This window comes from Betta splendens, chromosome 12 (assembly GCF_900634795.4).
Source record: "Betta splendens chromosome 12, fBetSpl5.4, whole genome shotgun sequence".
NCBI lineage: Eukaryota > Metazoa > Chordata > Actinopteri > Anabantiformes > Osphronemidae > Betta > Betta splendens.
The window spans coordinates 8,507,217-8,531,368 of record NC_040892.2 but is presented as its reverse complement, the minus strand read 5'-3'; the positions used below and the strand labels follow the sequence as shown (position 1 = coordinate 8,531,368).

General features: G+C 47.0%; 3 protein-coding genes and 1 long non-coding RNA gene across 4 annotated transcripts in view; 2 read left to right on the top strand and 2 right to left on the bottom strand.

The window, feature by feature from the left end:
- LOC114866594 (formin-binding protein 1) overlaps nucleotides 1–639 on the bottom strand; it is a 39,029-nt gene extending 38,390 nt beyond the window's left edge. The window contains exon 1 of the mRNA XM_055513276.1: nucleotides 345–639. Within this exon, the coding sequence (XP_055369251.1) occupies nucleotides 345–368 (24 nt within the window). The 5' untranslated portion in view covers nucleotides 369–639. The remainder of the gene's footprint in view (nucleotides 1–344) is intronic.
- A 2,657-nt stretch (nucleotides 640–3,296) lies between these two features.
- Nucleotides 3,297–13,892, top strand: agpat2 (1-acylglycerol-3-phosphate O-acyltransferase 2 (lysophosphatidic acid acyltransferase, beta)). The gene is made up of 6 exons (XM_029168856.3): nucleotides 3,297–4,066; nucleotides 8,517–8,650; nucleotides 9,561–9,736; nucleotides 9,847–9,942; nucleotides 10,971–11,043; nucleotides 11,137–13,892. Exons 1-6 carry the CDS (start codon nucleotides 3,687–3,689, stop codon nucleotides 11,292–11,294), a joined length of 1,017 nt encoding a protein of 338 aa, XP_029024689.1. The 5' UTR covers nucleotides 3,297–3,686; the 3' UTR covers nucleotides 11,295–13,892.
- A 142-nt stretch (nucleotides 13,893–14,034) lies between these two features.
- Nucleotides 14,035–20,688, bottom strand: egfl7 (EGF-like-domain, multiple 7). Its single transcript, XM_029168857.3, has 9 exons — nucleotides 20,501–20,688; nucleotides 18,241–18,475; nucleotides 17,720–17,842; nucleotides 17,159–17,271; nucleotides 16,986–17,081; nucleotides 16,701–16,886; nucleotides 15,192–15,268; nucleotides 14,791–14,953; nucleotides 14,035–14,452 (listed from the first exon to the last, which is right to left on the bottom strand). Exons 2-9 carry the CDS (start codon nucleotides 18,318–18,320, stop codon nucleotides 14,433–14,435), a joined length of 858 nt encoding a protein of 285 aa, XP_029024690.1. The 5' UTR covers nucleotides 18,321–18,475; nucleotides 20,501–20,688; the 3' UTR covers nucleotides 14,035–14,432.
- Nucleotides 20,689–20,891: 203 nt separating this feature from the next.
- On the top strand, nucleotides 20,892–23,460 carry LOC129604952 (uncharacterized). The gene is made up of 3 exons (XR_008696342.1): nucleotides 20,892–21,145; nucleotides 21,304–21,435; nucleotides 22,660–23,460. It is a non-coding gene; the product is annotated as an uncharacterized LOC129604952 (long non-coding RNA).
- Nucleotides 23,461–24,152: the final 692 nt, after the last annotated feature.

Here is a 24,152-nt window from a genome sequence, read left to right as displayed (position 1 = left end):
AGCGAGGGGGTGTGTGCAAAGCGTGTTTTGTGCTAAAATGGATGTGGAGGGAACAGACGGCACGGCGCACACGGTGACAGCGAGGGGGGATAAAAATGCAGAAATACGAGGCGACGCGAACGAAGCTCGGGCGGTTAACGCCGCAAATTAGCCCCCCGTCGGCTAGCGTCACCGGAGCGAAGCGGCGCGCGGGCGCGCGCGCCACAAAACGTCGTGTTTTTTTAATACAAAGATGGAGACTCTGCGCCTCATGACGCGCGTGTCGGTTTCACCCGCGAACCGTTAAGTCAACACAGGCTCATTATGGACCGGGTCCACGAGCCGTACAAGTGCACGAGACTCACCCATAGCTCTGTCCCCCAGCTCATGGTTTCAGCACTGCGTCCTCGGAATAATCCACAACTCGTATGAGGTGTTTTCAGCGCACTCACACACCGTGGCAGACGTGATTTGCGCCCTTGTAGTGGTCAAAATAATAATAATAGTAACGCTCCTCCGCTCGCAGTTGGTTTTCCTCAGAGTCTCATCCTGTCTGATACAAGATGGCCAGAAGCTGCAGCGTAATCTTCAAACAGGATAGTCTCGCTATATGCAGCGCTCGGGCACCCGCTTCAACTCAATGACAGCTGCTCATGCGCGCGCACAGGGCAGAGGAAAAAAAACGAGAAAGAGAGATAGAGGCAGAGCGAGAGAGAGAGGGGGGGGGGGGGGGGTATTGGTGGCGGCGCGTGCTGGAGGGGGTGTCACTGCAGGCCAATGAAGCCTTTACTAATATCTGGGCTCATTCTGTGGTCTGATTGCGGGGAGAAGCCAGGGTGGTGGTGGGAGGGTCAGGGAGGTCACCACCCATGGCAGATGTTTCATTCAACGCCCTTGAACGGTTTAACACTAACTTCAGTTTCTCTTTCTTCGTGTTTTCTTTTCATGTGTGTGTCTTTTTGTCCGACGGAACCTCTGTTAACCAGCACATAGCGCCCACAAGACACGCGTTTCCACGTTGCACATTGGCTGCCGATGCTGAGTTTAGAAACTTGTGAAACTTCCAGACTCTGTTAAGCTGAGCTGATGGTTGGGAGCATCTTAACATCCTATATACACGGGTCAAACCTTGGAGTCCCTCATGAGTAACATTTTGACAATGCCTTATGTCATTATCTTCTGTATTATAATAATAATTTTCCAAATATTTCACAAAAAAAGCCCAGTGCATTCGAAAGACATATAATAATCACCACATCACTAAACAGTGACCATTGAGCCCGAAATCATGAAGTTTGTTTAATTTTTAAGCCCTTACCCAGTGTTGCTATGACAGCTCTGCCATCTAGTGGTTAAATGTTTACATACAAAGACACTTCACTGGAGGCAATAATATGTGCGCATGCGCAGTATGGTCGAACGTTGTGTTCCACCATCTATCTATCTAACTATACTATAATTTTGTCGCACAACCTGTATGAATGGGAATAAGCTACACATAACTTTGTGATCCAAGTCTTTCAAAATTACTACACCAAAAAGAAATTCAATCTGAATCAACATAGGTCACATTACACACTCATGTCACAATTACTCAAATCATTCACCGTATGTGTGCAGCTACTTCAAAGTGTTTTTCTGAAATTGATCTGCTTGGTCCAAATATGTTTGACGAGGGGATTAATATGTCTTGGCACGTTTGAGATCATTTAAAAAGTGAGTTACCCAACATTCCTGTTCACCACCAACCGACGTAGACTATAGATTTTTCAGATTTCTTCTAATGTGGATCCAAGCAGTCCTTTGTTTCAAGATATCAAGTTAATGCCTGTTATTTGCCCAATTAATTACAATAAAAAAGTTTTATTAGTCACATATCCTTTATGCAGTGATGCAGAACAGACTGTTTAACTTTCAACTTTATTGCTGTTGTAACTCTACTACAATGAGTTTAAAATACTCCTGGATAACCTCACATAAGTGTGAAAGGAGACAACAAAGTTTGCGAAAAGCCTAGTGTGGGTATGACTTTCATTTAGTAATGAAATTCATTTTCTGCCTGGCATTTCTCCATGTATAGCAAGGTTGAGCAATCAACTTGAGAGTCACATCTGCTTCCAGTTCAGCGTTTGATTACATTAAATGGAAGGTAACGTAATACTACAACCATCCTTAAAACACACGTCCACCTACAGGGGGCGCACGAGCACCTTCCAAGTCTCTGTCAAAGACTAATTCTGATGTAGCGCAGTCACGAACTCTTAAAATCAAGGACCTTGAGATCAAGAACACTAATTTAGTAAGATGTGACTCCATTCTGAACTTTCTGTGGCTTAATTCTATAAGAAGAGATGAAATACATTGTGTCATATCAACGGACTTTACCACCTGCTTACAGTTTAAAGATTAGATCACACTTCTTCTGTTCCAACGCACCTCCTGACAGCGACATGTCAGCCTTAAGGGCACACGCCTGCTAAAACGGCTCCAAATTCAACATCATCCTTTGGCTTCACATTCATATACATCCAGGCCAGTGTTTTGACATGATGTTTCTCTTAAGAGCTTCATGAATCACACAGACCCAATCGCAACACATGCTCAGACGGAGGAGCTTTATTCTGAAGGGTGACCCCAGCCAAGAAGGTAATTCTCCCCTGGAAGGGGACCGGTCAGAACGTAAAGAGAGGTGCATATGAAGGAACATGTGAAACAATATCATTTGAAACGAACTTCAGTCATTATTCATTTAATTAACGGTGGCCAAAGGACCTTACAGTAGCCTGGTGAGTAATGAACCTCATTGCCTGGGTTGCAACGTTTCAACACATGACTCCACTTTGTGGACACAAGGTGCACCTTACACACTGGCATGCAACACCAGTTCAAAGGCAAACTTTCCCAACGTGATGTTGACCCACTCCCGATTACAGGAAGATCATTTGAGGGTTTAATAGCTATGACTCACTCCAAGCTGTGGAAACGCTTGTACGGATATAACCTCTGCAGTTTGCACCTGTGCCACACAGATATCACACAGGTTTTCATCTCGATTATTCTATTAATATATTATGCATGTTGAATCTGTGTGAACATATCAATACTTTTCTTGCCTGCAGAGAGAAAGGTTCCTGGTTCCTCCTCTTCTCACCACCTCGCTGCTCTCAATATTCACTGTGAATTTAACGATTATTCTTTGCAAAGTGCGGCTGCCGTCTCATTACTTCTCCTGCTTCCTCATGCCAAGTTTAAGATCAGTCAATAATTAGGATCAGGGCACATATTAAATCAGGATTAATGACTCATTGATCCTAATCTTCCAAATCATGTCAAGCAGAGCTCTTCAAAATGGCTGAAAGCTCACAGTCAAGGCTACTGGACAGCGTCAGATTATGGCTAAGAACCGGATTACCACTGCTAATCCAATTACGCATCCTGTGTTGGAATCGTCTGTCAAACTGGACTGATCCTGAGGTTAACCTTTTGAGGTGTGGGAATCGCCACGAAATCAAATGAAAATTAAGCTTTTACATATTTGTGCGTATTTGATTTAATCTCACATTAGCCCTAGAATAAAAGAAATTGCCAATCTCCGGTTAGTAACATAAAGTAGAGTAGTGAAGCAACCGGAAATGGAAAAAAAACACAATTGATGACGACTTGACTCCACCTCACGATGCCATTTAGCAACAGATGAGCAGCGTTTCATGTGCATTCGGAGCAGCCGGAGCTCAGCGCTTCCATCGCCGGGGTGTCCTACAGGAAAGCTCCCCGCTGTCCGTGAGGGTGTCCGGGCTGCAGTTGGTCCCCCTGCGCCGTGGCTGACGGCAGCTGTGCGCGTTAGCGGCGTCCTCGTCCACACCGCGTGTTGTCGCTGGCCGCGGAGACTTTCTGGAAACGGCGGGTTCGCTATGGATGCGCTCTGGATGGTACCGCTGCTGCTGCTGCCGCTCCTGATGTGGGGCAGCAGCGCGTTTGTGTTTTATTTCAAGAAGTTCTTCTACGTCGCCTGGATGATGGTGCTGGCCCTGGTTTCCATACCGCTGTGCATACTGAAAAGCGGCGGCAGGGATGTCGAGAACATGAGGCGAGTTTGGGTTTTGCGTAATTACACAGTGCGCTAGCCGCCGTTAGCTTGTTAGCTCGCTAGCACCGTTAGCTTGAGAAACTCTCCGATAAAGCTCGCCGCCTCTCCTAGCATCACACAGTTGCGTTACCATCACCGTGACCCCCACGAGTACTTGCTCTGTCAACTATAACGAATAACAAAACAACACTAAATAAATACTTTCTGCTATTTTAATTATACACGCGCTAACATCGCGTTAGCCTTCTTGACATATTGACAGTAGGAGCGTGTTTGTAACGTGTTAGCAAGCAGGTTAGCTAATGCAGGACTACGGTGATGTTTATCTGAATCGCAGCACCACTAAGACCAACGTGGGTGCAAACAAAACCAGTCTATTCTTAGCGACCCCGGTCCCTAATTCTTGCCTTCAACCTGACTCTTAGCGTTAGCGAAGTGACATGAGGTGAGCGCCCAAGTTTGCCCACCGAAGGCACAAGGCTGTCATTGTTTTTCCCATTACGGTACAATAGCTCCTCTGTTGGCGCGGCTAAATCACTTCCAGCCCGGATGATGCAGCTGATGCGTGCCCTGCGATCGTGGTGGCAGCCTGGGTTACAGCTGTGCGCCCTACATGTGCACATCTGCACAGCATCCCCGCCGCGAGCCGCGTCTTCGTGGAGCTTTTAATGAGCAGGTGCGGTTGGAAAGTGTGTCAACGAACGACTCGCTTGTTGTTTGAATAATCCATTAAAATCCGCATATCTCGTCGACATGGATCGGTATTAATTTCCACAGGATGCTTTTCCTTTCTAGGAACCTATTCTGGGGTAAACATACTTTTAAGGGGCCAACCCTGTCGACGTTAAGAGGGTATGTGTTTAAACTTGCCAGGCCCGCGTGCCAAATGCTTCATGAAATCTGACGAGCCAGAGAAGTTGAACACTGCAGGCCTCACCCCTGTAGATCACAGACCTCCTGAAACCAGTACCACCTTGAGACTTGTATAGTATGTAGACCTGTGGCCCCAGGAATAGTTTTATGCCCTGCATTCTTCAGGCGTAACAAAGCGGACCTGGGGCCACGTGTTGGTTCCCAGTGCACTGTAACCTCTGTGTTCATTCCCATGCTGTAGATCCATAACCAGATTATAGGGCAGTAAATGCCATCGTCTTCTTGGGGACAGGATGAATGTTTCTCGTTGTAGCTGAAGGAGGTGGTGAGAATTGATTCCTGGACACAAGTGAGTGCATTCGGGTAATTACGCTGGCAGGTTCAACCCGATTAGAGAGGGGTTAGTGACTCGTTATGAAGCCCATCGTCGATTTGGCCTTTAGCTGCCCTGTCCGTTCCATAACAACCTCACCGCTGTAGTAATAAGTGTTTAGGAGTCGTGTTAACCACATTGGTGGTGTCATGTTACACTAGTGTAGTGTAATGTCAGTTTAAAGGTTACCTAGACCTGTTGGCTGCAACAAAGTGACTTAATAGGGGTCAGACTTTGCACGGAGAATGTTTTTGTACAGGCAAGTCGCCTAGTCAACTCTGACTGAAGGAGCTCAGTGATTCATCAAGGGCAGAGCTGTCTGTTACAGACACTCACTGTCATAATGGCTGCACAAAGGTCTAATTTCAAGGACTCTGCTTCCTTCAGAGTACTCTGTGTTGCACAGTAATCTGTGCCCTCATTCACAAGTTTACTTAGACTCAGAGTTGATTTCCGCTATGTTTCCAGACTGTTTTTACTGTTTTGTTGTCAATGTAAAAACCTAATGACCCTTAGTTATGTGACGGCTACTTTTGAATTATGACTTCAGCATTGCTCATCTAGGCGGATGTCATGACAAGAGATGAAGAACGGAGACTTAGTTTCCTTCCTTACATTAGGTTGAGCTCAGGCTCCATACTGTAATGGCTTCCAACACAGCTGGGGGGCTTTCACAGGGCGGTGTTGTCACTCAGACTGCTGCACGACAGCTCTTTGAAAACCTACAGAGTTTGACCCACTCCAGAATTAGCTTTGGCGCTGGTTTCTCTGGTTGTTGACACATTGGTTTTGATTCTAACAGGTCAGACCCCCCTTTTTTATCTGTTGCCAGCAAAGTTACATTGGCACATTGCTCATTTTAGATTAGCTTTGCTGGTATCAGGCTCTGTGGGTACAAAAGGAACTTATTTGGATTCAGATAATGACAAGAACCAGAGAAAGGGTCAATGGACTGACCATAAAACGCCCAACTGAGGCTGTGCCATCATGCCATTCCCCTAGAGCAGTCTTGAAAGTCCTGCAACTCAGGCTGAGTTGTTGCATAACGAATGCCTTTTGCACCACACCAAGTGTGTTATCACTGTATCGCTGTGTTGAAAGATAACCCTAAGACTGTTCTGTGGTACAAAGGTTATACTTTTACAACTGCAAACACATCAAATATATATGCAGCAGTTTTAGAATGTATTTATTTTTTTCGCTTATTGCAAACGCAGTTCTGTTCATTTCTCCCATTAGTCTGCTCTTAAATTATATCAAAGTAAAATCATTTTAAAAGCATTACAATTCTTAAAATTAAAAAAGCGTATGGACCAATGGTTTGTATTACTTGAAGAAACCCTTGAGGAGTAAGTAATAAAGCAGTCAGCTTTATTTCATCTTGAGTAAATGTGGCACGTGTCTTGCAATGGTTCATCTCTTGCCCTGTGCTCTGTAAACTGGATTCTTTAAAGGGGAAACCACAGAGTGCTATGCTAGCATAAAAGATTCTACCACTGGGCTTTGTGCATGGGATGAATGTGATGTTTGAGTTTTGTGAACATCAGTGTGTCAGCTAAGCTTCCAGCGCAGCAGAAGTGAGGATTGACAGCTTTAGGGCAAATCACATGATTAAATACTAGCGATGAGTCAAAAACCTTCCTATGTTGTTTTGAATTATAAATCAATACTGAGGTTTTTCCCCTAAATAGATCTGATTGGAATACTGACATTTGACCAGAACCATTTCTACAGTAGACACATCTTTTTCAGATGTGCACTGCTTGACTCCATCAGCTGGCCTATATTAGATGTTGGAGGAAATGTCAGTGTTAAATAGATAAATGGCATATACACACATTGTTGTATTTCACGTGATAATAAGGTACGAGAAGAGAAGTACGTTTTTAGATTGTATTTGTGAAATTGTGTATGAGTGTACAATCCATAATATTGCTGTTCATCCTTAAGCGTCTCCTACAGTACATAAGCCCATTGTAAACTTTTATTTAATACCGTAACCCTACTCCTCCTGCTAAACATGTATATTTAAAAAAAATGCAAACATCCTACAGAGTGGTAGAAGTCGTATTCTAAACGAGGCCAAATGTGATTCACTGATGAGGAAGGGACTGGACGTTTCTGTTTTTGTTTTGTTTTTTTGTGTTTTTTTGAGTGGTTATTTCTTCAGCTGAGGCAGGAGATGGGAGTGACTCTGCTGTTTTCCCTCAGAGGGAAGGTCATTCAACTTGGTGCTGTAACAGAAGCCAGTTTTGGGAGAACAACTAGTTTGTCACGATGCTACATTTATAGCTCGGTTGTGCAGTTCTTGCCTGCACATTTGGACACTGTTATAACTTTCTCATCTCTCAACTGTGCTCTAGTCACTCCACCATTTTATTATGTTATTTTGTATTGTCTCCTGTACTTGAACATGTTTTGTTCCTGACTTTGGAGCTAGTAGGGCAAAGTGTCATCTATGTAAGTGTTTAAGTTTGCAGCTGTACTTGAGGAAGGCAGTGTATCTTGGGCCAAGGGGGGGAGAGGTCATCGGAACCTGCACATGTTGACACAGAAAGGTATTTAATGTTGAAAGAGAGACACGATGCTTGATAAGAAGTGATCTCATTCAAAGGAGTCGCAGCATGTAAACCTTATCTGCGTGACGCGCGTTTTGGCAGCTGGTTGTTTTGTATCGCAGCAGAGAGATGAGTGAGTAACAGCAGATGTCAGAGCTGTTATCTTATTTGTCGCTACATAGGTCACATTTTCCAAGTCCTAAAAGATGAACATGGGGCATCTCTGTAGAAAACAAGAAGCCGTATGATGAACTTCATCTCACGTTTACAGATAAAGTTCTGATTTATTGAGAACTAATAACAGCCTTTCGTTGCCTGTGTGACTTTAACCGTGCTATAAAACAGAAATTATGAACTTGAGTTATTGTTCTTTATGATGAAAGATATGGTTTGTCTTTCTAAAAGCTGACTAGGCGATAGTTTACTCGAACAGGAAACGAGCTAAGAGGTGTTGCTACCAGATGTCTTGCAATTTTAGCAATGTGTTTGTGATCAGTCATGTTTAGCATTTGTATACTACTTTAGGATTTAACTGGCTTAATGCATTCTACTGTCCTGTCCAGTCTTTGGGTCCTGTTTCCTACGACACTCTTATGAACACAAACCTGTACTTATTCACAGCAGTACTTAACCTCTTCCCCCTCAGGATTATTCGCTTCATGGTTCGTCATGTGAAGTATTTTCTGGGCCTCCGATTCGAGGTGAGCGGGTGGGAGCATCTGCAGACGGAGGGGCCCTATGTCATCATCTCCAACCACCAGAGCTCCCTGGATGTTTTAGGTACGTATTTCATGTCATTTGATTATTTTGGCAACAACTTGATGATGAAATGACCCTTTTGTAGTTATAACCTAACCAAGTAACATGAGACTGAATTAAACTGTACACATGATGGACAAGTAGTGATTCTTTCAATACTCTCGCATGTCTCTTGATCCACTTCATTCTTCAACCCTGCAGCTCATTGTGGGGACTGTTAATTTCACAGAGCTGTGTTTTCTCTGGGAGGGAGCGCTTTAGTGATTGCGAGTGATGAGGGCAGCCTCGAGACCGGGGTAGTGACAGGAGGGAGAGAGCAAGACACCTAATTAGCGTTGAAAACTCAGCGTGATTCTGATGTTGCATCCAAGTTGCTATGCCAACCGCTACACCCAGCCATTAATAGCTGCTCCTCCCCAGAGCTGTTGTGATGAGATCATTCGAAACAAATCCCCCCCTGAACACGCATGCACCCCCGCGATTTAATTTTGTTTCTGTCCGTCTTCTCACCTTTTCTGCGCTGTGACACACTTTAAGGGCTCTGCTGCTTTCAGACTTTCTCTAATATAGTTTAACATTTTACGCTGCTATCTTCTGCACCTGCTGCCTTTGCTTAAAAGGTTAATCATACATGTCGGATTTTCATAATGAAAGCAGTGTTCAGAGAACTTTCACCAGTGGAATTTAATTACTGTTCCCACATCACTGCAGACGTTATACCTGGTCAAGGGTTTAGATATATCTATGCCAGAAAGACCAAGGTGCAGCCCACCTTGACGGGTTTTGCTATATTCCCTTTAAGAATGTGATGATGTTCATTTTCCATTTAATGTTGCTAAGGAAGCTCTTAAAATTAATAATGCACTTTAGTTCAAACAGCGTGTGAAATTGAATATCGTAACACATGAGCTCCACTTGGTCCGATTCACAGGCCTAATGGAGATCTTGCCAGACCGCTGCACCATGATTGCCAAAAAGGAGCTGATCTACGCTGGCACCGTGGGCCTCATCTGCTGGCTGGGAGGCATCGTCTTCATCAACCGCAAGAAAACCAGCGACGCCAAGAGCGTCATGGCCGACGCTGCCAAGACCATGTTGGACGAACAGGTAGACTGCCCCTCGTTAACCCAGAGACGCTTGTGGGTTTCACTCGAGCCGCTCGAGTTTTACAGAGTTCTGTTTTTGTATGATGACGCATTTACTGTACATCTCTACAGATTCGTCTTTGGGTGTTCCCGGAAGGAACGCGGAACCAGAAAGGTGACCTGCTGCCCTTCAAAAAAGGCGCCTTCCACCTGGCGGTGCAGGCACAAGTAGGCACCTTTTAATTTCACATCTCCTGAGTGTTTCTCTGCACTACCAGGAAAATGAACTCTACCTTTGTGTGCTGTTTTGGACACAAGGGGGAGCTAGCAGCCTTTAACTCACTGAATCAGCCAGACCTTTCAGCAAGGAATCTGGGGATTGTTTACTTAAAGTCTCTGCTATTCTGATGTTCAAAAGTTTCTCTGAAATTGTGAAATTTGTATGATGCAACTCATCCAGTGCAGATGAAGCTCCTAAAACTCTTAACTGGTGCGTTTTGAGCTTATTCTTTCCATGCATGCAGGTGGGAGGTCTCCGTTCTTCAGCTGACGTTCTCCTAACCGAAACTCAAGCAGGTGGAACGAATTATAAAACAAAGATGTGGCCAGAAACCTCAGCTCTGTTCGCTCGAGGCGATAATGTTGTGGTGCTCGTGTTGTGCCCGTTTTGACTTACTGCTAAAGATTAATATCAGGGTGGTTCAGATATGCACTGGAGCTGAGAGGCTACAAAAATAAAGGCCTGCTGTACCTCATTAGTAAACACATTAGCATTTTCTGTGTCGGCCCCACAGCTCAGAGGCTGAATGTGATGGACAACTAGTGTTTGGATCTTAGCAGCAGTACCTGTTCTGGATTTGTGTGTGGTGGTAAGTAACGTCTCCTGGAGAATACAGCTGTATAGGTTTCCTCCTGGCCTTAATTTGAACTTGAGGCTGGTTCTGCGTGAAATAGACTGGTTCTATGTCTCCGTGTATGCGTTTGCTGAGTTATAGCGTAGCCGAGCCAGCCAGATTGAGTGGAAGCGGGACAGCCCCCCGGGGGGGAGCCGCGTTTGGCTATTGAAGGACAGCTTGGGGCCTTGAGAGAGCAACTCTGCCTGTGTTAGCAGCAGTGGATGAGACAGGGATTGCATGGCACAAAGTGAAGTTAGACGCGCACGATGAACATTAAGACATGATATTTTGCGAATGAGTGTAATTTTTATTTTCATTTTTATTTTTATTTTTTCAAATGTCTCCTTTCTTGTTTTCCAGGTGCCCATCATTCCTGTTGTTTTCTCCTCCTACAGCAATTTCTACCTACGGAAAGAAAAGCAGTTTAAATCAGGTAAGTGTCCTAAGGACTTGCTTGTGTTGCATGTGACCACGGCTACTTGCAGTCCTGGGGGATTTGTGACAGCTGAGTTTTGTGCCTCCACAGGAACCATCAGATTAAAGATACTTCCAAAGATTGAGACAAAGGGGATGACATGCAACGACGTGTCCTCCCTCTCTGAAAAATCCTTCAACCTGATGCGCTCGGTCTTCCTGGACATGTCTGACTCTGTAACCCAGAGCAACGGGCCCATGAGGCACTGAACATTTCCCATACTCGCCTCCCTCTTTCTCCTACAGTATGTCCCATCTGAGACCCATTCGTCCCCTAGACCTCCCCGCCGCCCACAGGTTGTCCTATTACGGCCAGGAAACATGACATCGGTCTCTTGTCATGACGTCTCTTCTTCGTCTATTTGACACCTGGTCCAGTCCACCTTTGGCCTGACCATATACAGCACAGTTAGTCCTGACCCTCACTGTGTCTGCAGCAGCGGAGCTGCTCTGCACGCCGTGAGCGGAGTGACGGACGGCGAACCGAACAGTACGGATGTGTTTGGTTGCTCATGCATGCCTTTTGGATGGCTCTGTCCGCCTTCATCCTTGCTTTGTTTCTGGCTACGGAAGCCTGGCTTTGTCTTTATCGGCATTTTGTACTTTGGTTTGGCTTTCTTCCTCCTTCTGCTTTCTGTTTCACAGATGAACCTTGGCATTTTCACTATTCTGATCATAAATGTCAGATATTTATATAAATCTTTCATGCTGCCTTAGTTCTAGTTATCTTTGGATGATCATGCACAGACGCACAGACATTCAAAGTACCCGATCTCCTTCCTGCTTCTCTTTTCAGCGTATGTGCCCCCCCCCCCCCCCCCCCCATTTGCATTCCACTCTTGCCTAATAACAAATGGAGCAGGGTTTCCAAGCAATGGTGTGTGTGGAGGTTAGAAGTTGATATGGGTCGACCATGGAGTTCTTTACTGCTGTTGCTGTGAGTTCGACTCCATGTTGGCTTTTCAACTCCATGACCAATAGCTTCATGACAAACCTTATGATGTCAGAAAGCAAGGAATTTAAGGTTAGGAGATACAGTGTGTAACAGCACCCACCTGTACTGAATTAATGGACTTAAATGGACTAATCAGTTTTCAGTGTTGTCTGTGTATCATTGTGCATTTTATTTTATTATAGTCTTTTTTTCCCCAAAAATATTAGAAACACCCCACATGCAGCTTTATGCAGCCAAATGTTATTTGGCTCTATTTATTTTTTACATTTAGATGCTTTTTTTTTTTTTTTTTTCCCTTGAAGAACCCACACGTGAACCAATTGAAAATGTGTCAAAAGAAAGAAGTGCAATGTTCAGTTTTGCAGTTTTTCGAATGACTGTTCCAAAGTGCGAGCTACCTGATGTGCCATGACAAAGTGTTTTTCCTGATCCCTGCAGTCGTCCTCCGACTGAATGCCCTGCTGTAATGTTCTTTTACTAACACTGCAAGGTTGTGGTGATCTCTAATGTTGGGGCGAGACCTTGGCGAGCGTGTGTGCGCTTGCGGATGGGTTTTACTTCTGTACTAATTACTTGCAGTCCTCATATTCTGAAGTCTCCATCTCACAGCGTCCTTATTTACATGCATTTCATTAACTCCTAATGTGAATGGTTACCCCCCCTACATTTTTTTTTTTTTTTTTTGTATTAGTGACTGAAGTTGAATAATAGCATCGTAGTCGTGGTGTTCTGATTCACTAATTACTTAAGGTCATAGGAAAGTATTAGATTTTTTTTTAAAAGGTTATGGAAATTTCAGCTTTACTTTTGATTGGTTGTTAGTTTGCATATATTTTTGTAACCTGTACTCGCAATGACTTCTCATCAGTTAGGACTGACCGACATTTCCTTTTAGTTTACATCCAGGTTTTAAATTTCACCTCCGCTTACTGCCTTTTTGTTTTGCTGCTTTTGTCCATCAAACACGATCTGTGAATGTATGTTTTGCATTCAGGATATTTGTGCAAATGCGTCTTTTTTTTCATTGTTCTGAATTATTGCCTCAAATTTAGGGAAATGTATTTATTTGAGCATTAAATGTCAATTTAAGACTGGCTTAACTTGCGCACAGACCTTCTGAAATCATTTGTGAATGGATGCATCGGTATCCTGGTACTGAGCCTGTACACTTCTGTTCATGAAGTGCAGCGGTGGTTAGTGATGACCTGCTGGACAAATTTAAGAGTTTAATTTGTTTGAAATATACACCCCCACTTAGAACGGATGGTTTTCAAAATTTAATATATTTATTGAGCCTTTTTGTACCTGAGGATTTTACCTTTTCAGCAAGTGGTCTGAATGTTAAAGTACTTTAGTACTGGTTGCTTCCAAAATGACTGAAACTAAACCATACAGATTTGAAATGAGTGTTTTTTCAGTTATTCCCTGTTAATTTGATGCTTCTTCTGTAACATATGGCTTGTGCACGTTGTGCCAAGAACAGGCTTTACAAAAGTCCTGCTGTTTGATTTCTTTTTTTTAGGACCGTTGTTTATGAGCCAATATACAAGATCTTGGAAAAGATCCAAAGTATTGAACCTTCAAAAAGCACTTTTCCTGCTGCGCTTAGGTGGAAAAATAAAAACCCTTCACAGGTTTGTCTCAGCTTTTACACCAAAGCTATTAAAATGTAATTGGTGGTAGCTTTAGATGGACATGAGAAACAACTGACATCCAACGGAGTCTCGTATGCGTGTGGTCCCTGAATGTATGCGTGTGTGACTGATTCATATTTGACGCTGTAGTGTTCTTGATCCCATCGATTCCTGGGTAAACGTGAATGCCTTGCACAAGAATAAATTCAAAGTAATTTCTTTTGGTTTGTTTTTTTCTCGAGTTGTGTTCACTGACATGCCTGTTTTGCCTTCTGTTGTCATTTATATTAAAATCAGTGATGTAAAGGAGCAAAGTGTATTTTCCTCCATCTATTTTCCAGTGATTATTACACATTTAAGACACGTTTTGATTATGACTTTTATTACAAAATGGTACAAAACTAGGTAAACACGTCCTCATTATGGCACTTCCATATGACTAAGCTAAATCTTAATTTAAATCCATAAATACAGGTGTCTGCGGCCCCGGCTCAGTGGAGGGCTCAGACAGAGGTTACGGCTGCACTGATGCAAAGCAAACACTGAACAACAAACTGGCCAGTTTGACTTTTCACCTTTTGAGGCTTCGATTTAAATGTTACAGGGATGATGTCATGGTTCAAGCGACCCGCCACAGGTTTTTCTTAGCGAATCCAGAATTTGACGGTGATTCAAGGGGATAAGTAAATAAACCTGGAAGTAGAGAGCTGTCGCGCTTGATGGGCTGTTGCTGCTTTCCGTCGTGGCCGACTCTTCTGGTTAGTTCTCCTGGCACGAACCTACAGCACAGACGAGTGGAGAGTTAATTTTTAAATCCCATTTTTATTAGCTAGATGATTATTGTTTCACTATTGTACTATTTACCTTATGTCGTCACACACTATTATGTAACTGTATTTTTGTTAACATTGACCTAAATACCTTTTGGTTTTATTACAGTTTGCACACTTGTTACGTTTAAATATGGGATCTTGCAAAAATCTCTTAGGAAAATACAAAACCCTGTTTTCCTGGGACGAACAGTTCCAGTTGTGTCCGACTAAATATAGATTTGCCCTCCCTTTAAGTGCTACGTTCCTGGCTACGAACAATTAAAGGTCGGCCTGTGGCCACTCACATGTGCCGAGGCGCTCCTCCAAGAAGCCGATCTGCTCACTGAGGGAGTCGATGCGGTCCAGTTGCTGGAACGAGTGGGAGAGCAAGGTGGTTTTCTCTGACGCGCCGTCGTCCAGTGACAGCGGGAAGAGGCTGCTGAAGGGGGCCAGCACCAGCTGCAGCTTCTAGACGGAGACAGGGGGGAAGCCGCTTTAAAAACACTATCGCTGATGTCGTAAACGCACATAATTGACAACTCATTTTCATGTAGCCTTTATGCTTTTTCCACTAAACGCAGGCAGGGGATTAATGAAATCAGGTCTGGCATTTCAAAGAAAATTGGGTCTGTTCATAAAACACTAATTGGAGCGTCGCGCAGGATCCAGACGTGATGATGGGAGGTGTGTGTGAGTCGACGCGTACCTTTTCCAGGAGCTCCACTCTGTTCCTCAGGCTCTGAACCTCCTCCGTCACGTTCTGGGCCAGGCTGGAGCCTCCACCTGCAGGAACCACACACAAACAGACGCACAATGATTCATGGCCACTGCAGCGTCTCCTAATTACAAACCAGGAAGAGGAACCTGGAGCAGTCGGGGGGGGGGGGGGGGGTTAGGGCACAGTGGGAACAGTGATATGAGAACAAGCACCGGTTATGGAGAAGCGTCTGTCTGCCTCCGACGGACCGAGGGGAATGAATCGCTCTCTGGCTGTGCGTCGGCAGACAGAGCGAGAAGCGGCTCAATCTTTCCCAGATGTGGTCCATTACCGAGACTAGAGCGGGTTGAGAAACGGGGTAAGGAGGAGGGAGAGGGGAGTCTGGCGATGACCCCCAGCAGACAGGGCTGATGGAGCTGGAATGAGAACACGACTATTGGCCAAAAGTGAGAAACGGGGGATGAAAGAGTAAAAGACAGACGTAGAGGCCGTCCAACACTCCTCCACAGCAGCTTGGCAGAGTCACACACTCTGTTCTTTATAAACCTGTGTTTATATATGTGATCTCCATCAACACACGAACAGACCTCAGCCTCCAGTCTGCATCCGAGGGCCGAGCTGTGAAACTCAACACGTTCCAACTAAATAACCCTCCGTCACGTTCATGAAGCGCACAGATCTGTCTTGTTTTGCTTTTTTCTTTCTTTCTCCCCACGTTTTCAGTCTTTCTGATGAATCAGCAACGCTCCCAAGACTCTCAACAGTCCAGAGCAGGAGTCGGTGGGGTGAACTCTCAGTTTGGCTGAAGCTTCACAGAAATACTGATAAACAGTTGGAAGCACAGCCTGAGAAGTGCAGACGTGTAACATTAACACAGGCATATTTCTCATTTTTTAATAGTGTAATATCACCTTTAGAATTCCATTGTACCATTTTTTTAAAAGTCTGCAAAAGTATAAGGATGTTAAATTATCAGAGTGCGTTTATGTCCATTATGGATTCAGGTTGCATTAAATCCCAAAAGAGAAATAACACTGATTCACATTATGAAGAACAGTCTGGGGTCAAGTGCTAATTTGTAGAGATTCTGTATTTTTTAGTTACTAGGAGACAACATTGCAACATTTGCAGGGGAACTAATGAAGCGTGTGGGTAAAAGATATGTGGGTATTATCACGGGAGCTCTATTAAAGTCAGATGTTTGCTTCAACTGAGTCACTGTGCAACGGTTCCAACGGGTCCCGGTCTCACCGCATGACGTCGGACCGCAAGACTTCCGCCTGGAGTCGGCACCAGTCGCAGTGCATTATTACTCACGGTACGAGTTGAGAGTGGCATAGCGCGTACCAAAAGTAATAATGGACCGCGATGCTGGCTAAGGTCCTCTGGTCTGCGCTGCAAGACACAAAACACACACACACACACACACACACACACACACACACACACACACACACACACACACACACACACACACACTCTGTGCTGCTCATTTACCCGTGTCAGCGCGTCCACCCGCTGTCGACTGGGTGGGAGATGGAGGAGGAGGAGGAGGAGGAAGGCTTTGACAGGACCGGCCGTCTCCGGCGAGCGAGAACCCGCCTCCGCAGCCGCACCGGTAGCTGCCGGCTGAGTTCACGCACTCCTGGGCGCACGGGCGCCGCTCGCCGCACTCGTCCACGTCTGGTGGGCGAGAAAGGCGTGATGGAGGTCACGGTGCGTTGGAACGCGTGTGTGTGTGTGTGTGGGGGGGGGGGTTCTGCCGGCGCGGGCCGGGCTTACCTGTCTGGCACCGGGGGCCCGTCCAGCCGGGCGGACAGGAGCACCGGTTGGGCCTCAGGCAGGTGCCTCCGTTCACACAGGCCGGCTGACACACAGCTGTGGGACACATTTAAAGGAGAGACGTGGGGCACGTGCTACAGAGCCACAGCTGAGTGAGAGAGAATGAGCGTTACCTTGATTGCAGTTGTGAGAGTGACGTCTCGTCCAGCCGGGGCAGCAGTCCGGGTAGAAGTAGGACGAAGACGCCACCCGGCTCACCTGCCGGTACGCCAGCGAGTAAACGGTCCTGAGGAGCACGACACAGCGTCAGTCAGAGATGAGACGATGGGATGAGATAGAAGAATTATCACAGCGAGGGAAGAGTTAAAAGTAAGATTCAAATGGAGGGAATGTTAAGGGGGGGTGAAGCATCAGAGCTGCAGAGAGCAGAGATCCAGGGTGCTGTCGTGTCCAAAATAAACAGGGCCGCGGTCTCTGTGGGCAGGCGGTTCATTTCCCGTAGTTACACAAAGTACTTGATATTTAGACTCCTTCCAAATATGTGCCACCGTGACCCAGTTCTGCGCAAAGCCCGTCTGTGTGTGCGCACGTGTGGGAGAAACTCTAAATCTATTTATGACCTCGCTTCTGGCCCAAAACATGTCACGGCATTGTTCCGCATGGGACCGGATCGACATCTGGATGTGGACGGATCGGAGCGGGTCGGGCTCTGACTGTGTGCGAGCGGGTCTTACTTGTAGGTGCTGCAGAGGCGATGCCCCTGACACAGGGTGATGAGGGGCTTGTGCACGGGCTGGATGTAGGACTCCGTTGCCGTGACGACGTTGTGACGGAGGTCTCGGCCGCACGCCCTCCTCCTGCGAAGAAACGACAAAACCCGGGCCTGAAAAAGCAGAACTTCCGGCCTCTGGTGTCACCGGCCGCGGAGCTGCTTTGTTTGGAGCCTGACTTGCATCCATGTGATTCACAGAAAGTCAGATTAGAGCCTCAGGGGCTTTTGCCAAAGTTGTCAAGTGCGGCCTAATTAGCCCTGACGAGCAGTCAAATCACCCCTGAATGCGTCAGAGTCAAGAGTCGACCTTTGACCCCTTCGCTCCACTTGACATCTTGTTTGGTTTGCGCTTTCTTTTGGGGTCATGGTGCGAATCAGGTGAACGTGACAACATGAACCTGAACCTCGGTCCTGGGAGAGTGCACTTTTTCAACGTGTCAATGTTAAACGCTCGCTAAAACAAGCGGGCGAGCGAGCCGTTACCCGTGGTGAGCGATGAACTGGGAGGTGCCCATCGCATGAAGGATGAAGAGGGACGAGGCGAGGAGCAGCGTTCCGTACATCGTCTTCCTGTTTCCCACGTTCCCTTGCTCTCGGCCTCTCGCACTCGTCTCCGTGCCAGTCGGGGGGAGGAGGGGTGAGGGAGGGAGGGAGGGGGGGGTCGTGGGTCCTCACGCCGAATGCGCGCGTTTTCCCCCCGGGAGGACGACACCGCTACCTGCGAGGAGACAGAAAGGGGAGATTCAAGGTTTCCACCAAAATAAAAGAACATGAATGGGTGCGGATCATTCCTCAAACATGCGCTTCCTCTGAAGGGACCGCCCTCCACAGGGATGCGCTCTGCTCTTTAGCCGCTGCTGTCAGCGTCAGCTGCGTCGCGTCTGTGAGAAGCGGCCCCCGACAAGCATTAGTGGAGGAGACCGTCGCTTAGCGTCGGAGGCTGAACACGTCAGGTAAAATGAGGGAGGGTGAGAAAAAGCAGACGTCTGCGAAAATGAAGTCGCACTGAGAGACGACAAACTGGGTGAAAACTGCACAGGGGTCAGTTTTGTGCGCCAGGAATGAATCTATGTCCTTAAAACAAAAGGATGGAAGGAAGGAGTCCTTTTCCTTTAACTGTTGGTTATAGGTTCAGCTGTTATGGTTAGTTTTAAATCATAACAATCAGCCTCTCCATTCATCTCACTAAGGAAGAAGTGCTGGTTCTGGTAGGGAGATGTTTGGATGCACCCTTTGGCCTCACAACTGACCCAAAGCTCACAAGTATGGCAGAAATGTGGTTCTGGATTGGTTTCAGAGATCATGGGCTTTAAAGTCTAACCTCCCTGAATCCAAGGAGAAGCTGCACAAGCACCGAAAAAGCCGCGCTTACAGGCAAAAAGTGTGATGTGCTCTGCGTTCATTTACATATAAGCTGATGAGGATTAAAAAGCGCGGCACCGTCAGTGTGTAAGGAATAATGTTCACAGTGCATGTGCCGCTTGGACCTGCTCCTGCTTGTGCTCCGACTCCGCTTTCACTCTGGGGAAATCTCAGCAGCCGGGTGTGATTGCAGATTACGGCGCGTAGAGGAGTGCCCCGTTCTCCCTGAGCTGGTACCAGAACCTCGGCCGACAGCTTGCGTGTCTCTCTGGTCCCCCGCCGACTCGACAACGCACGCACAACTAAAACTCGTCTTCATTCACAAATCACAGCGGCAAAGCGTGACTCTTGGGGAAGGACAAAAAGCTAATACTGTTTGGGTGTGAATGTTTTGTATTGGTAAAACATTAAAATTAATTATTTCTATGGGACAAAATGGGTTAGTTGTGAAGGCTACAAATGCAGCATCCTGTGTAAAGAACAGCTACAGACACAATTCTATGTCTATAAAGTTATTTCTGCACCGCTGTCTGCTGACTAAAACTGTGTCTCATTTTCACCGTTAGAGGGCGCTGTTTCACAGCGCCGCACATAAAGATCCAGATTTGAGCCAGATTATCCTTCAGTCACTACGTTTGTAACGCGGCCACGCAAAGCAACGCGCGCACACGCATTAACTCCACAGTTAAACAACACACACACGCGCGTACACACGAACACAAAGCCGCAGAGCCACACGCGTGGATGCTGTGCGTGCGCGACACCAGCGCATCCAGGGCGCACGCGTGGACACGACAAACAGTCACGAACCGTTCACGGAGCAGTCAGTTCCTGAGGCGTAATCCCCACGGAGCGCCGTCCCACAGCCCGCTGGAAGTGGACACACGGCCGCGGCTCGCTGAGTCCCGCCGGTGCTCGGAGCCCTAAAGTCCAGTGATAAACTCCGCTACTGGCCAGGTTGGTCCTGGAGCTCAGACTGTCAGAGCGCATGGGGGGTGATGGTAGGACCTCCTCCCACTCCTCCATCTGGGTGTCCCGCAGCCTAGACTGCCTGCACCGGGGGGAACCGCAAGTGACGTCACGCAGAACACACTATGGACTTTTCTCAGTCTTAATGTTCAGAATTTACGCAAACATTCGTGATCAAGGGGGCACGTGTCGTTTCCCAACATTATTTGGTAACGTGTGTGTGTGTGTGTGTGTGTGTGTGTGTGTGTGTGTGTGTGTGTGTGTGTGTGTGTGTGTGTGTGTGTGTGTGTGTGTGAGACACGGCATCACTCCTAATCACCGCAATAAAAAAAATTAAATGAAATATCCCGATTCCACACATTTTGCGAACCTCGTCGCTCGGTCGTGAACGCGCCTGCGGTTAAAAACTCACCTTCGCAGCCTGGGGTCATCGGGAGCGTGCGCGCGCGCCCGGTCGCGGTCGGCCACGGGCTGGAGGCGCCGCAGCAGCGGCTCGGAGGACTCGTCCATGGCGCCGGCTCCCGTCTAAAAGCGCTCGCTCTTGGTGCTTTCCCCACTCGAAAGCTCGCGGTTCATCCGAGGCGCTCCCCGCGAGTCGACGGGCGACAAATGAAATGTCTTTGGGCGTTTTTCACTTGCTTTTTATGCAGGGCTTCCTGTGGAACGCAGGAATTGGATGGACAATCCCAAACCGGAATTCCTGTGAGTGTTCGCCGCTGATAAAACCCTTAGCCTGCACAAACACTCTCCATCCTGCTCAAACCGCTTGGCGAATCTGATTTTGAAGCGTTTTCTGACCCTCCATTGTGCGGCAGATCATCTCGGAGGCGGCACTGACTTGGTGCCTTCCCGCCTCGAGGCCCCGCGCCGCGTTCAGGGAACCGCTGTGACGCGTCCGAACGTTACACCTGTTTTAATGGAAGCCCATTTTTGCTCGTGTTTACACTGGCCAAGGTTCAGTGCGAGATGCAATCTGTTAAATTGCAGCTTGTTGAAGTCAGAAGATAAGAAAGATGTTTAAATTCTCTGCGTCTTCCTGCCCCTGCTGCGACTCACGGTGAGACATATTAAGATAAAACGTCAGAATTGGAAAGTGTGCAGGAAAACTATTTATTAATTAAAATAGTTTCACCTGTTAAAAGTTGCAACAAAGAATTCAAAAATATGTCAATCACATTCCTTGGCCTCATGTTGTGGGTGTTTGGACTTTTTAAGGGATCCCAGCCAATAATTTAAGAGAATGGACTGAGCAATGATGGGACAGTTAATACAAAGAAGTATTTTTATGTGTGATAAGAGGAGCTACGTGCTGTGGCACCATGGAAAAAGCACAATTTGGGGTCACAGGTGAGTACACACACACACACACACACACACACACACACACACACACACACACAGACACAGACCCTGGTGGGAGGGAATCTCTTTTTAAGGAACTCTTTTCATTCTTTGAAATCAAGACTCGGGCCCCACGCAGGCCAAGTTTCGCAGTCAGGCTTCCAGATTTGTCCCGGACAAGATGCGGGAAAGGGGAAAAAAAAAAACTAAAGCCGCACTTCCTCTTTAAAGGGAAGCAGGAAAAGGCTGAGGCAGTGAGATTGTGCAGCCCGCTCCCTTAAAACAATAAAAATCTCACTTTGACAGGAAACGGATTTGCGTCAACGAGGACCTGACAGATTTTGCTAAAGGGCAGTAGCAGTGACCCTGGATGGGGCATGAGCAAGAGGGCAGCTGTGCCCAACAATAACACCAAAACAGTACAGAGCTGAAGCTCAGGCAGTGCATTTAAAGCCGGGGTTCTGTGGCTGTTGGTGCACGGGACACAGCATGAATGCACAGACGAGGTCCTTAGGAAAATAAACTGTACGGAGGCGTGATGGCTGCAGAAATAATGATTATTCCTAAAACAATATAGAGCACTTTCAGCTGTGACGCCTGTTAAGCATCCAGTCATTAACGTCAAAAGCTCCACAAACCAGCGACTGTGCAAAATCAGCCCCTCTCACATAAAAGGTGCTTTAATGAGTGGAGGATTTGCTGGTGAGATGCTGTAGGTGCAGGCAGGTACAAATAACTACAACGGTCTAACTCTGTGTACGATCTGGACACAGTGAACGTTGCGGAGTCAGAGTTGTCAGAGTCGCTGATTCACAGGTGGCCCTGGAACCAGATTGGGAGCGAAGCGTGTGTCTCCAGGATTTCCACGCTGAGGAGCCAAACAGGACGTCCCCATTGTCCTGCTGTCCCTCCACCGTCACATCGCTCTCCTGGAGCACTATATAAAAATATATATATATAAATGTGTGCAAGTAGTGTCACTTATCAGAATCTCCTGCACTGAGCCCAGTGTTCAGGTCAAGTGTCAAGTCATCTGCTTATTTAAATGGTAAATGCCCCCCCTAAATATTTTCTCTAGTCTTTTCCATGAACGATTGAATGCTCTGTTGAATATTTACTGCTGAGACACTGCTCTGTCGCAGCGAGGAGCGGTGTAGTGTTTCCAACCTCCACGGCGACTTCCCAGCAGCGGTGATGGACATTGTGCTGCTGTGTGTTGTTTTCATGCAGGGGCATCCTCAGATTTCCCCTGCGCATTATCATTCACGTTTGGCAGAAATAGACTGAACAGGAAGGGGAACCTGGCATGTGAACGCCGTTCAGATGCCAGTCAATGATGAAAAAGACATCATACATGTGAAAGTCACAAGGTAAAGAACATCACGCTTAACTCAAGACAAAGACTGGGTTGAGGTGAGAACATCCATAGACAATGGACCTAACCATCCTTTACGTCTGCACCTCAGCTCCTTCCTGTCAGTGAAATGTCTTATTGTTTCAAATGCAATAAGTAAAGGTTGTTTATAGTATAATTATCTTTATGCATCCTACAACCAATCCAGGAGCTGGTGCTAAGTCTAAACAGTTTCAGTGGTCATAGTGGCCTCTCTCTCCCGGTGAAGCTTGATACACTTCCTTTATTAAGCAGCCGATCGTTCTCCGCTTCATCCGAAATCATTGTGGGGAAAAGGGGGACACAGTCAGTGGCACCGCTGGAGGTGGAGCAGCACGCGTCCGTCCCCACCCTGCTCCTTCTGACACAATCAAGGGCATAATCGAAGAGGCCGAGCTCCGTAACGCAGCACGGTGCCGTTGGAATACGCGCTCCCCTCACGTCCTAACGATGGCTGCATTAAAAAGGTATCCAGCTCCCGAACCGACGCAGGCGGCCAAGGAGCTGCTACGGCAAATCAGACAGATTTATGTCAAACCACAGCTGAACCCGTGAGTTCTGAGCAGCACTGGAGCCGTGTGATGTCTCGTCTGTCTGCTCTCACACGAGAGGCGACACACACACACACACACACACGAGAGGCGACACACGCACACACACACACACACACACACACACGAGAGGCGACACATACACACACACACACACGAGAGGCGACACACACACACACACGAGAGGCGACACACGCACACACACACACACGAGAGGCGACACAGGCACACACACACACACGAGAGGCGACACAGGCACACACACACACACACACACACGAGAGGCCACACACGCACACACACACACACACGAGAGGCGACACACACACACGAGAGGCGACACGCACACATGCACACACACACGAGAGGCGACACACACACATGCACACACACATGAGAGGCCACGCACGCACACACACACACACGAGAGGCGACACACACACACACACACACGAGAGGCGACACACGCACACACACACGAGAGGCGACACACACACACGAGAGGCGACACACGCACACACACACACAAGAGGCGACAGACACACATGAGAGGCCACGCACGCACGCACACACACACACACACACACACAAGAGGCGACACACACACACGAGAGGCCACGCACACACACACACACACACGGGAGCGACACATGCGCACACATACACACCTAACCCTAACTATCACAAATAAAGGCAGACGTCTAACCTTTGCTGTAATCAGAACCAAACCTCAATTCTAACCTCAGCCCGAAAATCACATCTTGACCCTCAAAAAGGCC